At 32.4% G+C, this 11,649-nt stretch overlaps 2 protein-coding genes across 6 annotated transcripts; one reads left to right on the top strand and one right to left on the bottom strand.

Moving 5' to 3' along the window:
- Window positions 1-354: 354 nt before the first annotated feature.
- Window positions 355-4,812, top strand: LOC108480380 (protein phosphatase 2C 53-like). Of its 5 annotated transcripts, XM_017783364.2 has the most exons (7): window positions 355-721; window positions 820-894; window positions 978-1,060; window positions 1,378-2,688; window positions 2,782-3,099; window positions 3,190-3,295; window positions 4,089-4,812. In XM_017783364.2, exons 4-7 carry the CDS (start codon window positions 1,771-1,773, stop codon window positions 4,421-4,423), a joined length of 1,677 nt encoding a protein of 558 aa, XP_017638853.1. In that variant the 5' UTR covers window positions 355-721; window positions 820-894; window positions 978-1,060; window positions 1,378-1,770; the 3' UTR covers window positions 4,424-4,812. The 5 variants fall into 5 exon arrangements, with proteins under 5 accessions (XP_017638853.1, XP_017638861.1, XP_052885031.1 ...); XM_017783372.2 differs by lacking the exon at window positions 978-1,060; XM_053029071.1 differs by having other exon boundaries at window positions 978-2,688.
- A 570-nt stretch (window positions 4,813-5,382) lies between these two features.
- Window positions 5,383-7,081, bottom strand: LOC108480506 ((S)-coclaurine N-methyltransferase-like). Its single transcript, XM_017783532.2, has 4 exons — window positions 6,823-7,081; window positions 6,374-6,726; window positions 6,177-6,235; window positions 5,383-6,013 (listed from the first exon to the last, which is right to left on the bottom strand). The coding sequence occupies exons 2-4, from the start codon at window positions 6,404-6,406 to the stop codon at window positions 5,773-5,775; spliced, it is 333 nt and encodes a 110-aa protein (XP_017639021.1). The 5' UTR covers window positions 6,407-6,726; window positions 6,823-7,081; the 3' UTR covers window positions 5,383-5,772.
- Window positions 7,082-11,649: the final 4,568 nt, after the last annotated feature.

Raw genomic sequence — 11,649 nt, 5'->3', positions numbered from 1 at the left:
TAGGTGTCCACTGCTTTTGGATGATAAACTAATGAAGTAAAAAACAAAGATAAACCAGTAAAAGTCCTAGTAATTCTTAATTAAAAGAAACCTGTCATGCCAATAATTGAGGTTGATAAAATCAAACAAGTTCTCAAGAATACAATCAACACTGAAAAAAGATGGCCAAGAAAAACAATGAATAAAAGATGCCAGATGCTGATAAGCAGAAAGCCTAGCAAAAATCTAACAGTAGGACTATTTGTTTTCTTCGTATTTATTAAAAATTAATTAAGATAGAATTTAGAAAAAGAAACTTGTATGATTGGAGGATAAAAAATAAAATTAAAAAATTAAAATAAGAAGGACAAAAGAAAGAGAGCATGAGCCATGGGATGGGTGGAGATGCTTTAATATGCTTTTCAAGATTTGACATTTGTCATCTCTTTTTTCTTTTATTTTAATTTTCCTCTCTCTGTCTCTTTCATTTTACCAATGCAGTTTCTTCTATTAAATTTTTCACTTCTCCTTTTCTTCTTCAGTACCTTTTCTTTGGCTCCTTCAATTCTCTAAATACCCCAGAATATTGATATTGCAAGTATAAATAAAAGATAAAAGATAAAAGAATATAAAAGTTCTTTTCTTTTTTTCCCTTTTAGTGAAGTAAAAAAAGAAGTCTTTTTTGAATCCTTAATGACCACTTGAGCTGTCCACCATTTATTTCTTTTAATTTCTTTTAATGGTAAGCTAAGTCCATATCTTTTTTCTTTTGACAAATCCATATCTTTGATTTTCTTTCTCACTTGATTTTTTTCTCTTTTTCAATGTCTCATCTCCCAGATGTTAAATGGTCCTTGCTTGAAACAACTATAAAGAGAGGGAAATAGAAGACTTAACTACAGTTGACAAATTTAGGTAGTAGTCATTCTTTCTCTTTTGGTTAAAGTTTCTACATTTATTTTCATTTTTTATTATAATTGTACCAAATTATTTGACAGAGAGAGGGAGGAGGATGAGGGGGAGGGACTGAGCGGTAACTGGTGGGGAAACCAAAGGTCCAAAACTACATGAGGTTGAGAAGGTTGCCTCAGATCCAGGGAACTCTTTAATTGATATTTGAAAGAAAAAAGTACTATGTAGAGTTTTCCTGTGATTCTTTTGGGGGGGGGGGGGATATCACCTTTCTTTGAGTTCTTTCTCATGACCCTTTTTATTTTTTTTCCTCTCTCTCTCTCCTAGTCTTTCTTTTTGTGTTTGAGGATAAGGGTTTGGTTTTAATTTTGATGTATTTGTGGTTCTCTTAAAGTTTCTTTTATTTTTTTTTTTAAATTATTATAAATATATGGTTTATGTGGACTTTGGATATTAAGTTGTTTTTCTGGTTCTTTCTGTGTTTAGTTGATGAAGGGAGATAAAGATTAAAGAAAGCTCCAGAGAAGAAAAAGTTGGAAAAAAAGCATAATCAAAGTCTAAAGTTACTATTTTTGGGTAATAATTTCCACAAATGGAAGTTTGGATCCACTTGCAGTTGACCAGATCTGACTAACCCATATCCCTTTCATTACCGTTTTTGCTCGCCAACAAGTTGCAACACCTGAACTTGTATCCTTCTTTTTTGGACACCTTTTAGTTGATGAAGGCATGGGAAATGGCCTCTTAAAACCCACCATTCACATTCCGTTGTTGTTCTTTATTTCATCAGAAGGTCATAGTTTCGTTGAAAAATGACAGGTTGTGTGATGTTTGAAGGGTTGGAGGGTAACTTTTTGTACTGCCAATATAGGGATTTTGATGGAGGAGATGTCTTTGACGGTCGCAGTGCCATTTAGATTTGGTAACTCAGTGTGTGAAAACTCTACCTTTGCTACCCGTATGGACATTACAAGACTTAAGCTTACGGCAAGTCCTGCTCCTGTTTTAACTGATTCTGAAACCAAGGCTACTAACCATTTAGATACTGCTGGAGATGTGGATTGTAACTATGCTGGTATGGAGACTGAAGAAAGTAGTGTAGAGCTGCCACTGACAGGAGAAATCAAGGGAGAAAGAGCTACTGCCTCCATGGATATGATATCTGACAGTAAAGATGGTTGGATTTCTAGTAATGACGTTATGGACCGAGACAGCGGGGAGGAGGATTCTTTCTCACTGGAAGGTGATCGGGTTTTCGATCTTGATAGCTCTTGTTCATTATCGGTTGCCAGTGAAACTAGTAGCCTTTGCGGAGAGGATTTTTTGGGTTTTGATGCTACTTCTGAGGTAGGAACACCAAGTACCATGGACAATGAGAAAAGCATTTGCAGTGTTGATATTATTGCAAAAGCCACCAAGTTTGTGGAATCAAATGTTGAAACAGTATTTGCAAGTGATCCCCTTGCTGTGGCAGTAAATCTTGAGGAAGAGATTGGAGATGGGTCTGAACAGAAGCCATCTGCAGTGGTTCTTCAATTGGCTCTTGAAAAGGAACCGAATACAACAGCTCCGGTTGGACGCAGTGTGTTTGAGGTTGAATATGTGCCTCTTTGGGGAGTTACCTCTATATGCGGAAGGAGACCTGAGATGGAGGATGCCGTTGCTACTGTGCCTCGGTTTTTAAAGGTTCCAATTCAGTTCTTAATTGGTGATCGGGTAGTTGATGGCCTTAGCAAGGACTTTGTTCATCAGACCGCTCATTTCTTTGGTGTCTATGATGGTCATGGAGGTTCACAGGTTAGTTTGACTGTTTGATTTGTATTTTTCCATTAGATCATGCATGAGATGTCCTGGGAGTAATTTTGTTTCCTGGTCTTCGCCATTGTACAGGTTGCAAACTACTGTCGTGGGCGTATTCACTCTGCCTTGGCTGAGGAAATAGAGTCCATTAAGGAATGCCAGAGTAATGCAAACATGACAGATGGTTGCCAAGAGCTATGGAAAAAGGCATTCACAAATTGTTTTGTTAAAGTTGATGCTGAGATTGTGGGAAAAGCTGATCAGGAACCTGTTGCTCCTGAAACAGTTGGTTCCACTGCTGTTGTTGCCCTTATTTGTTCATCTCATATTGTTGTAGCAAACTGTGGAGACTCAAGAGCTGTTCTTTGTCGTGGGAAACAGCCCATGGCTTTGTCTGTGGACCATAAAGTAAGAGGCTGCAAATTGTGCCTTTATATCCTCTTGTATTTCTTACTGTTAGTAATTTATACCCATTTAACTTTTATTCTGTTTATATAGCCAAATCGAGAAGATGAATATGAAAGGATTGAAGCCGCTGGAGGCAAGGTTATCCAATGGAATGGTCATAGAGTTTTTGGTGTTCTTGCAATGTCAAGGTCCATTGGTATGTCTTTCAGTTATAATGATTTGAACTCTTTGCTTACCGTTTTATGTTTTTCATATGCTTTTATTTTTTCTTTTCAAACCATAATTTAGAATAAGAGAGAAGGGTGGAGGAACTTCAGAATTAGATGAATTTGTCTTAGTTTTGTGTAAACTAATCATTGCAGTGTCTTAATCGGGTGACAGAGTAGTAAATCGAAATCTATTGCTGTTTTTCTTGAAATTTTTACTCTTGCTTCCTCTGGCATATATGCATCTTAAGTCTTTTTTTTTGGTGCATAAACTGTTCAAAATGTACGAGGTATGGTTGTTTTATAATCAAATAAGTTATAAATATCCGTGCTTTTGTTTTTCTCTTGATTAAAGTTGGCAGGATGAAACAATGTGTCCTAACTGATTTAGAAGTTTCATTTTGAGTATTAAACCTTGGAAGTATGATATCTTTTAAATTATAATTTGGCATCAATCTTATATGATTTAACTTGAAATTAACTTCAAATTGCTATTAGTGTCATTTTTCTCAAGAAGTAAGCATCACTTGGCTATTTCTGAGGATAGTTTCTTAGGTGTTTCTTTTATAAAGTCCATGCAGGATAATATAATATAAGCTTCTATTAAGCTCCTCTTGTCAAATGACAAACTTATAACGCACCTGATTGCAGGTGTTTCCCATGTTGATATGGGCCTTTTCTTAAGTATACTGGATTGATGCATGTTACAATTAATTATAAATGATTTGACTGGACAGAATAATTAAAAAGAAGAAATGATGATGGTGATTCTTGTTGTTTCAGGTGATAGATATTTGAAGCCGTGGATCATTCCGGATCCAGAAGTAGTGTTTGTTCCTAGAGCGAAAGAAGATGAATGCCTCATTTTGGCCAGTGATGGTCTATGGGATGTAATGTCAAATGAAGAAGCATGTGACCTAGCTCGGAGACGAATACTTCAATGGCACAAAAAGAACGGTACTACACTGACTCCTGAAAGGGGCGAGACGATCGATCCAGCTTCTCAATCTGCAGCAGAATACCTTTCAAACCGAGCACTTCAAAAAGGAAGCAAGGACAACATCACAGTAATTGTGGTGGATCTCAAAGCTCAAAGGAAGTTCAAGAGTAAGACCTGATGATCTTTGAACCATCGTGTGGTCTTCAATCTTGTTATATGGCATATTCTTATATGCTTCGATATAGTTTTTCCCATTTGTTTCTCAAGGGAGAGGAGGCTTTTGTATTACAGTATCAGTCTCTTATGTAGTACAGAACATGCACCATTCTAGCACCTCTCCATTGTTTCAAGAGTCTTGATGCAAACCATGCGAGGTTCTGGCTATTGTATTGTAAATCTTAGCTGTGCCGTAGGAAAATAGGAGATTATGTCAATTCCATGCCTACTGACATTGTGGGAAATTTGTATTCATTGAGCCTCCGAGTTAAAAAGAAATCACTCAGAGAGGTATTTGTTTGTATTATTTCAACCTATGGTGCTTATAAAAAGTTTGTCAAATTTGGAAGATTCTAGAGTTTTTCTTTATCTTTTCATTGTATGAATGAGTTGATGATTGCTTTTGACGAGATGTTTCTAGTTTTTGTAGCACAATAAGCCGGCCAATGCATATGGTTTTGGAAGTGATCATTTTTAACCATGCAAGGTGCTTCTTTTCTCATAGTGCATGGTACATGTAGAAATATTGATGTTAATGTTTATCTACGTTGCCTTACTTTCATTCCATTATAATACAAATAAACACTGGTTTGAATGTTTTTCTTCTCATTTTTACTTGATTATTTGTTCCATTTCTTCCATTACTGATTGATGTGAGTCTAGTGGAGAAGGTAATGTGAGCTTCGTAATTCACTCCTGCTTTTACTTGGAGAAGGAAAGAAAGCAATGGAAAATAATAGTAATGACAAAGCATCAATTTTTAACAGTGAAGAAAAAGGCAAATCGCAGCTAAGAAAGAAGGACAAGATGCCAATGAACCTACAGAAAAACTAGTATATAGTTGTCAAAATATAAAGACATCAATAATCTGTTTCAGAGTAGAAATGGAAAAGAGTTCATCAGAGGAAAGCAGAAGGCTGGTTTTCAAGAATGATTTCTCGGCTCCATATCATCATAACGTTACAAGCAGTTTCTGTTAATCACTAGAATACCTAAGCTTTGCAACTAAAAATGTAATAGGAAGCCTATCAAGTATGACCCTCCAAGCCACATTAGAGTGCCTGAGATATGAGAAGGAAAACCAAACAAGTACTTACCATTGAGTTTTTAGCCTGTTAATCCCTGATAGCCTGCCTTCATTGCAACTTCTGTATGGAGTTCCTTGGGTCTATCGTGATTTATTTTCTACATTGATGGTTCTTGATGCAGTTGTTTGATTTCGTCCAAAATACAAAATGCATTCGTCTTTCCAATGGAGGAGGAGTTGCATAAAATATTCAACGATTCTACAGTTGCTCTTATTTTAGTTCCCTAATGCCCCAAGCTGATTATTGGTGGAAATGAGAATTGATGATGGCTTTTTTTCTTCTTGAATAGGAAAACTGCAACCATCCATTCTTCTCCATTATTGTATCCAAAGAGTTCCGCAACAGCAATAAAGAATGTTCTCCAATACACTGTCCATTTCACAGCCTGATCCTTGCCATAGGTGGACTCCATTATTGGCTTAATGGAAGCCAAGCTTCGGTCCATCCTCTTCAGCCACTCTTCACTGCAATATAAAAATGTACTCTCTGAACTTTCAAATTGCTAACAGGGAAACAAATACTATAGCTATTTCTCAGGGAAGAGTCAGGGTGGTTAAACAAGTTAGTATAGCTATTGACAGACTGTAATGGTCTTTAATATTGGTATTACAAAACAACTGCTCTCACCTAGTTTCTGCATAATGTTTCCCATTCATAAGCCAATGGTTTACAACAGAAACATCATCCTGCGTACAAAGGATGGACAACAAGGCATTAAAATCAGTTGGGTCATGCAGATCATAAATATGACATCAAAATCTACGGCTATTGAATTTCAATTTTCAGAATTCATAGCATATATGAGATGTAAAAAGGCTTTTTACCTGGAAATAGAGAAGCAGATTAGCTGAAGGCATTCTACCTCCTGTAAAGAAGTACCTGGTTATCCAGTCATCTTCATTTATGTCTTAGATTAAAAGAATTTGACAAGATATTGTCAGTTCAGCTAAGATCCCTTCGATTTAAAATAGATTCTTGAAAACGGGATGACGTCTAGTTATTGCATAAACCCATATTAGAAATAACAATTAGGGTTACTCAGCACAATCAGTTTATTTCGCAAGTCTCAAAAGTGGTAAGCAAATGCTTTATGACAGAAATGATGAACAAAAAGAAGACTATCCTGTTTCATCCACTTTGATATCTTCTTGAGAAGATCCTGATAGTTCTTCATATGCTGTAAAAAAGAAGAAAAATATTATAAAATTTCAAAGGCTTAAGGTGTAAAAATTTCTCAAATTTCTCAAAATTTCAAAGTCAACATGAACCTAACCGTAACATCATAAGGCACTTGCATCAGACCCTCCATTAGCAAACGCTTTACTTTGCTAGATTGATACTTCAACTTTCCGTTCCTTTCTGCCGAGACTATGAAGTGCTTGGATTTTCTGAGAGTAATGTTTGGCTGCTAGAACTGCCAACCTTAGTAGACTTGTCTATGCTTACTCTAGGTGATTGGCATGTGCATCATCAATGTTACGAGCTCTTTCGTTTGATTTTTGTGGTAACATAGGGGGTGCGTCAGGGCGGTTGCTCCCATTTTTATATTTTTGAATTTTATATATAAATTATTATATATTTTAGAGTTCCCATATAAATTTTAAAGTTAAATTATAGAATTAATTGATTTGACTCATATTCATACATATTAGTAAATTTTTATATTTTTATTTATATGTATTGTTAAGGAATTATCTTTCTCCGGTAAGATGTCAACACTGCCGAGAGAAAAAGAAAAGAATTTATGATAACTCTTCTCGTGTCTACTGTAACAACCGAATGAGCATTTTTAGACATAAAAATTGTGAAGGTAATGCTTCGCAAAAGAATGGATGATGATTTTCTTTTAACTTACTTGATAGCTCAAGAATTTTCAAAAGATTCTATCATTGATGAGTTCAATTTTAAGAAATAGGATTAATGTCAAGTTTTTTAATTTAATTTTGAAATTATAATGATATTTATGAAATTTTTAGCATAGTATTAGTTATTCTTTTTACATATTAAAAGAAATATTTAATTTTATATAGAATAATTTAAAAAAATTATAGTAAGATGATTTATACTTTCTAGAAAACATTAAACTTTGATAAGAAAAAAGAATATCCGAGAAAAATAGACACTTTCTTATCTTAAAAAAATCCATTCGAATTTAAAAATTCTATTCTATTGGCAATAAACACAAGGCCGATAACACTTCATCCCATCACGTAACTGTGGAGTCTAACGGTAGTTGTTAGGGTCTCCTCTTCAAAGGGTAGAGCTGGTTTGTAATCTGTGGACAGGAAGAAACCATTTATCAAACATTTATGGGGCTGCATTGTACAAGCTTGTAAAATGAATATGATGCATGATAACTGCAGGACATGGTAGCGGGAAAACCCTACACTCAACTCAACCATTATTAGAATATATTGGAATTAAATTAATGCATCCATCTACATGTTGTGGTCAGGTCTAATTTTGGGGATTGTCTCGAGATGTGACTATTCAAAGCCTAAAAATAAAAGGGGTTTAAATTATTATTTTTCAGTTTTCAAATGGCTTAAAAATATTTTTTTTTCTAAAAGTCAAAAAATAATTTTACTAAAATATTTTTCTCCAATTTTTAAGGGACTTAAAACATCTTTTTATTAGACTCAAAAATATCAAGAGTGGTTGTAGTAGAAAATTTTGGCAGCATATTTGTTTGTAATGTCTCTACTGAATTAGCTAGGGGTGGGGTTTAAGATAAAATTTTGTTTGTTAACGTAAAGTAACCCGTGAAGTTGTTGTTTTCAGCTAAACTTTGTTATTTTTTGGATGAATAAATTTTACTTTTCCAATAACGTTACATGTTTGGGTCCACATTGTGGAAACCCTCGCTTATTACAGATTTTATTTTGACTACTTACTAAAAGTATTTTGCAACAATATGAAGCTTTAACATAGCTCTTCTTCTTCTTTTTGGTTTACGTTTCACTTTGGGGTTTGATTTGTTTTCAAATCTTCCTATTATTAAGGATGTATAAGTGATAAACTTGGGTTTCTGTTTGATTTGCTGTACTGGTGGTAACTTGTTGTGGCATGATTTTGATCTAAGTGTGTTATTCTGTTACTAGTTAATTCTTTAATTACTCAATGTATTGCAGATGTTTTAAGATCCACTAATACTGAGTGGTACTTATTGCAGCATATGCTAAAGCTAAACCTTGGTGGAGAATCATGAATTATTTTGAACGTTTGATGTAATATAGAGTAACTTTGCTGAAGTAATTTTCTACAAGTATGGCCTCTAAATGATGTCACCTTAGCAGGTGTTTTTTAGGGGGGATTGGGGGACCGGGGAAGAATGAGAGAAACATGGTCTAATTAGATGTCGTTTGCTGTACTTTCTAACTTAATCCCTTTACTTAGTTTCTAATTTTAGGAATATAGTTACTGTTTTATTTTTTTTTAAAGGGAGTTAGTTACACCATATATTCCTAAACTATAACCTTCATTTTAAATGGGCCTCCAAATTTCAAAACATTCTAATTACATCCCCAAGTTAATAATGTTATATCAATCAAGTCCTTTAATTATTAAAACTATTAAATAACATGCTAAATCTTATATAACATAATTTAAAACGAAAATTTTAAAGAAAAGTGTTATCACGTAACTTTTAAAAGTTAAAAACTAAAAAAAAAAAGTGTGAGCTATAAGTATTTGTAAAAGCTTCGAAAAGCCCAAATTCAAGTTTTTTCCATTCCAATGATATTCATTTTTCATTTAACTTTTTCTATTTAAAACAATGTCACATAACATTTAACATCTAATTTGATGGTTAGAATATTGATTTTAGCAATGGAAGGACTTCATATGTAAAACTTTGATAGTTTAGGGATGTAATTAAAATGTTTTAAAGTTTGGCGACCAATTTAGAATGAAGGTTATATTTTAAAGGTGTATGATGCAATTAACTCTTAAAAGATAATGTTTAATTGACAACATTGTTATTTGACTTCTATTAACTTTGAATTTGTTTAATTTTAAATCAAGCCTTTGACTATTAAAATACCGCTTATTCAAAATCAATAGTAGTCTAATAAAATATTATTACTTAGATTTTAATTTTAAATTAATAGAGATTAATTTCTTAAAATTAAAGTAAAAAACCAAATTTCAAAAAAAACCAAATTTCAAAAGCTTGAAATAGTACAAAGACATGCAAATTAAACTGAAAAGAGAGAAACAAAAATAAAAGGAAGAGATAAAAAAATTGTACATGCATGTTCATATATATATATTTAAATATTGTATGTATTTCTTATAAGAATATAATAAAATGTATTTAAAATTATTAGTTCGAATATTGCCTCGAAAATTGATTTAATAATAGAATATAATAATTGTTTAAAGCAAAATATATTTAAATAATTGTTTTTATTTTTAGTTTGAATAAGTATAAAATAAATTTATTCGTGAATTTATTTTTAAACTAATTTAAATTTATATTTAATTTGTTTGCAATTATGCTATTTATATATTTTAAGGATTATTATCTTATCAAATGTAACGAAGGTAAATATGTTTATGCAATTAAGTCTTTAATAATTCATGAATAACTGACTAGTAAATAGGGGTGAATTTAAAAGGGCACGTAGAAGTTTTGGACTCTATAAAATAAAAATTATGTAATTTAATATTTTTATTAATAATAAAATTTTAAGTTAATATATGCTAATATTACACTTTGGCTCTCTTAAAGTGAAAAAAATTATGTTTAATCTCTACAAAAATAATGAAATTATAAATTAATAAATAATAAAATTATATTTTGACATTTTAAAATTTTATAATTCAATTTCGGTGCACTAAATTGATTTTTGGATTAGTCGCTACGAATATAGTTGTCTACGGTTGGAATATTGTGACCATGCACTAATAGCAATTTCTCAATTTCTTTTAGTTTTTTTGTTTGACTCAAATTTGCAATCATACAGGGGAAAGCGAGTTCTATGGTGGCAGTGGCTCTTAATCTTGAATTAGGATGGGAGGTGAGTTAATGATCATCACACATTGCTTGTTTACCAAGTGTTCTTGCTAGAAAAACTTGTCAATTTATTAATTTATTATTTTTATGTTGTTACTTGTATATTGAGTCATTTTATATTTATAATTTTTTAAATATTTTATACACATGCACAATTGCGAATCTAAAGGGGCTGGCATAGGCCCCAACCTCTCTAAAATATAAAATTGTTATTTAAGTTCTTAAAATTTTTAAAAAAATTTAAATTTGTAAAACTAAAATTATATTTTGCCCCCCTAAAATTATAAAAATTTAATTTAATCCTTTAAAATTATAAAATATAAACTATAAAAATTTAAAATTTCATTCAGCCCCTTAAAAGATTGTTCTGGCTTTGCCCCTGCCCATGCAGATTCATTTTGGTTATATAATGAATATTGATGGGTGCTGGCCGAATCCCAAAAATAAAATCTTATGCATAGGTTTTCATTTCAGTCATCTCCTCGCATATGTTGTTGTCATTATCCTCACTTGTATGAGAATTTTTGTTGTGGTATGTTACTCTTAATTGGTTGTATATATTGAAGTTTTTCATGGCGATTTTCTAAACTTAGACCCAAAGGATCCTCTGTACTCAAAGGTAAGCATGCGCTGGTTTTCGTCTTGAGTTAAAATAGGTCAAACATGCCTTTGTCAAAAGGCAGATGTTTGTACATTTCTTTAGATAGATTGGTTTGAGTCTCAGAAGTAGAAGACGAATAAGCTTTTAGTTGTATGGTTCTTTTGTTAGCCAGTTGTGTTTTCAATTAAAGCCTAACAAACATAAGTGGCTAATTGATGATAAAGCTTATTTCAATTGAAAACACCACAACACACCTCATGATTAAGCATTACTTATAATGTAATACCAAGTTAGTTTCCTATTCAAGTATTTATTATCATGTGAATTTTGCAGGGCCTTTAGAAATTTTTAAAATTTTAATTTAGTAAAAGTAAAATTACACTTTAACCCTACTAAAATTATAAAAACTTAATTTAATCTTAAAAATTATAAAGATTTAAACTATTAAAATTAAAATTTCATTTCTACCCCTACAAAAAATT

Source organism: Gossypium arboreum, chromosome 5 (genome assembly GCF_025698485.1).
Source record: "Gossypium arboreum isolate Shixiya-1 chromosome 5, ASM2569848v2, whole genome shotgun sequence".
NCBI lineage: Eukaryota > Viridiplantae > Streptophyta > Magnoliopsida > Malvales > Malvaceae > Gossypium > Gossypium arboreum.
The sequence above is the reverse complement of the archived record's forward strand: the minus strand, read 5'-3'. Positions and strand labels throughout refer to the sequence as shown.